General features: G+C 34.2%; 1 protein-coding gene across 2 annotated transcripts; it reads right to left on the reverse strand.

Annotated features, from left to right (window-relative positions):
* Window positions 1-856: 856 nt before the first annotated feature.
* On the reverse strand, window positions 857-3,431 carry LOC149572866 (uncharacterized). 2 transcript variants are annotated; one of them, XM_089813940.1, is made up of 3 exons: window positions 3,268-3,431; window positions 2,550-2,812; window positions 857-1,410 (listed from the first exon to the last, which is right to left on the reverse strand). In XM_089813940.1, the coding sequence occupies exons 2-3, from the start codon at window positions 2,746-2,748 to the stop codon at window positions 1,154-1,156; spliced, it is 456 nt and encodes a 151-aa protein (XP_089670066.1). In that variant the 5' UTR covers window positions 2,749-2,812; window positions 3,268-3,431; the 3' UTR covers window positions 857-1,153. The 2 variants fall into 2 exon arrangements, with proteins under 2 accessions (XP_089670066.1, XP_089670065.1); XM_089813939.1 differs by lacking the exon at window positions 3,268-3,431 and having other exon boundaries at window positions 2,550-3,060.
* Between the last annotated feature and the right edge of the window lie 338 nt (window positions 3,432-3,769).

Genomic DNA, 3,769 nt, shown 5'->3' on the forward strand with positions numbered 1-3,769 from the left:
TACTTAACAACATAATTGTTTCCTCAAGATTGGTGCCTATTCAAAGAGTTACTAATGATTAGTAACTAACTAACCACACTAGTAAATAAGAAAGCTTATAAAAGCCACAAGGAAGATGTTGATTTGTCTAGAGGGTACAATATGTTCTAGTGACCAATACTTAAGGAACTCATGCATCCAGATCAGACTAATTTGAAAATCAAAACACTTGTCTTGTTAAAGTTATAAAGAATTAACGTAATGTATTCATCTAGAACAAAGACAGTTTTCAGAGGTTACAAATAAAACCACTGGAATAGAATCATATAAATTACATGAAGAGATATAAATGTTTTAAGAAGCAATTTTTGTAGCGATAAAAAGAGACATCATAAAAATGAGTCAGCTCTCAAGTTTAACCTGCACTGGCAATCCAGAAAACATGAAATAAAAAAAGGCAAAGTATGATTATGAAGAAACCACCCACATCAATTCACCTAAAAGTGCCACTTGCAAGATATTGACAAATTTGATTAACACAACAAAATTCAAAATCCATATAATATCATAAAACATTTCAAATCTAGTACACATTCCCAGCCAGAGAGATGTGGGAAAAATATGAAATCTTAAAGAAACAAATATTTTAATTAAATGATACATAATATATTAACTGATTTCTAAATGTTTTTATTTGTGTGATGCAAAGTTCAAACATTCTTAGATCTAAATAAACAACAAACAATATTACTTTTGCATTATAACAATATGCAAGGTGAACAATGCATCTTTTGCAATAAATACCTTACATTTAAATACATATATAAGATGTAGAAGTTTCATTCTCAATCCCCATTTCAACTGGAAGAAGACTAAATTTTTATGAGAAACATTTTTTTTTATGATGAGATGTCAGCGCTATATTTATAAAGGAAAGAATAGTACATAATATATAGTTATAAAAAGATGGGTGGATATAAAATCACACCTCAATAATACAAACAGCAGTGGAGATGAACACGCATAACACAAACAAACAACTATTGAGCGACAATAAGGAGAGATGGAAGGTCGGGATCATTGTTCAACAATGAATAAACAAAATTGGTCACGAATGAATGAAACTCCCATTCATTTATTCAAACAAACATATTGCACTGCATCTTGCCTGGCCTTAACCTGATTTCATCACTGGTAGAATGCCAAATCTCATCTGGCCAACAGTGCAGTGCCTGGCATTGCCAAGACCGCAAGCGAAGAAATAATGTCTCACCCTTTTCAATTTAAAACGGAATCCTTTTCCAATTCCTTGATTAGGACCTGCCAGTTTTATTGCATCGGCAACATTACACATTGCATAACGTTTCTTGTTTTGTATCTGCACCACACTGTGAGCCATCGAGTTTGATGTTGGAACAGGGTACTTAAATACTGCCCAAAAACATTAACTCAAATCAGTTATGAATGAAATTAAAAAAGAATGTTGTTAATGTTTCTAGCTGTTTGCAGTGGAATAATGAAATCATAGTTAGATCTTAGTTACAAACAAATAAATATGAAGTATTCTGAGTATTCTAATTGTAATCTTGATAATTATGGAATATGATCTACAATGGTGCCATAATCAGAACTTCATTACAACACAAACAAAAATAAAGCACTCCAATTCCTATGACCCAAAACATTGATAAAACGGTATCCTAATTAACTACTACAAAAAGCAATACAGTCTATTCCAATTTCACAGTGATGGATTATGCAATCTGATTCAGGATATTGACAGATCAATGGTCTTACGACTAGATCTAATTTACAACACAATCATATAGAAAGCAAATCCAATTCCACAAATGTTGGTGAATTATGAAATGTGAACGGAAGCATTGACAGATTGATGGTGCCATGACTAGATCTCTATATTACTAGATTAATGGTCTCATGACCAGATCTGATTTACAACACAAACATATACATAGCATTTCACTTCTGCAAACGTTGATGAATTATGGAATATGATCCCAAAAAACCATAACGTTGATGAGTTATGGAAATGTCGGGAAACACTGTTGAAGGAAAAAACTTACATAATCAAATGCAGAGTATTCCAACTTCATTACCATTAATAGAAAACGAAATATGATCCAAAAAAACCATTGATAAATTACTGTTGCTGTGACTAAAACCTTATTACAATACAAACTACTCTATTCCACCTACACTAATGAATTATGAAATATGATCCATACATACTAGAAATTAACCACATTACAGAAAAAACAGGGTCATAACTAGAAATTAACTACATTACAGAAAAAACAATGTATTATAATTCCACAAATGTTAATGGAATCGAAATCACGATCCAAAACCTTGATAGGCTTCACTTGGATCTTAACTACGAGACAGATAAATGCAGAGTAATCCAACCAATTTCACAGGAATTAACGGATAATGCAATCTGATCTGATAGATTAACGAAGAAAAAGATACGACAGTAAAAGATGAAATGCCAAGATTGAAACCCTAGACAGCTAAATCATTGGTAGACAAGGGTTTCATGGAATTCTTACCAAGCCAGTCATTGACATAGACTGTGCCGACCCTGGAGATCCAGTTGCTGTAGTTGTAACCATAACGCCATCCATGCTTTCCCCCAACAGTGATGTTTCTGGCAGCAGCATACTCAACATGCACACTGCACATCCAGAAAAAGAGCACCACGAGCAAAGAAAGAGAACTCCATGATCTCAAACCCTTCAAACCTTCCATTGCAATTACAAGTCACATTAAACTCTTTGGGCAGTCCCCCTATATATAATACATCTTCCCTCACCTGCTCGAGAAAAAACAGGGCATATTATTTGCTAGACAGATCACAGAAACCGAGCTGCAAATGTACGTTCCGTTACCGGCAAAAAAGTTTAGAGTACTCATTTCAAGGATAATGTTCTTTGGGGAAAAGCAATGTACCATTGGACTCTGAATTAGAACTTTAGTGTATTTTAAAAATGATTTGCCCTAGTTTGAGATTTCCGGAGAACAAGGAAGATCACATGGATTTCACTGTTTTTGTCTTTTTTTCACATGTAAAATTTCTGGGAGGAGGTCGAGAAGGGAATTTAATAGCGTAAAGTTCTTCAGACTTTTGGCACGTAATGAATGCATCAGTACAAAATGTGTTCTTGCATGTGAATGCATCATTCTGCTTTCAGTCTTGCACAGTCACATGGAGCTCAAGAAATGAAATGGGTAAAAGAAGAATCATTCAATCTAATTATAGGCACCTACCTCTACCATCTGTCGGGCTGTAAATTTAATTACAGTTGAGCAGAAGTGTCACATCTCCACGTTAAAAGTCTTCAAAGGGAAGTGGGGCATTAAATGGGTGAAAGAAATAATGGGAAGGAGGAGTCAGAGGACCATACAGAGTATGGTACCCCTTTGCAGCTTTCGCTCCCTGAGTAAAGTCCGGAATGGGTGTCCCCACAAAATTATGGACAGGCTGGTTTGCATTTCATATAGACTCAAAGTGCATGGATTTGTCGGTGAGATGCTCATTATAAAGAGTAACCATATTTGTTCCGCTAATCAATGTAACTTGTGTAGTAATTTTCCGCATAAACATTTTGGATTATAATATATGATCTACTAGCCCTTGCAGGTGAAAAAAAATATGTTGAATTGTGGAAGTGAGTCACACTAAGAAATGGAAATGTATTAGTGAAAAATTGTATTTAAATGTAGGAGATCTTAAGTAAACTATTTGTTTGAAATGTACTACCTATAGAAA

The sequence above is a fragment of the Cupressus sempervirens genome, chromosome 2 (assembly GCF_028749045.1).
Source record: "Cupressus sempervirens isolate cs-2001-9-10 chromosome 2, ASM2874904v1, whole genome shotgun sequence".
Taxonomy (NCBI): domain Eukaryota; kingdom Viridiplantae; phylum Streptophyta; class Pinopsida; order Cupressales; family Cupressaceae; genus Cupressus; species Cupressus sempervirens.

Bases quoted from the DNA above. Each gene is read 5' to 3' on its own strand.
- LOC149572866 (XM_089813940.1), bottom strand. From the start codon at position 2,748: ATGGAAGGTTTGAAGGGTTTGAGATCATGGAGTTCTCTTTCTTTGCTC. The intron at 1,411-2,549 runs GTAAGAATTCCA...GTTTTTGGGCAG, and splicing joins CTATGTCAATGACTGGCTTG to TATTTAAGTACCCTGTTCCA.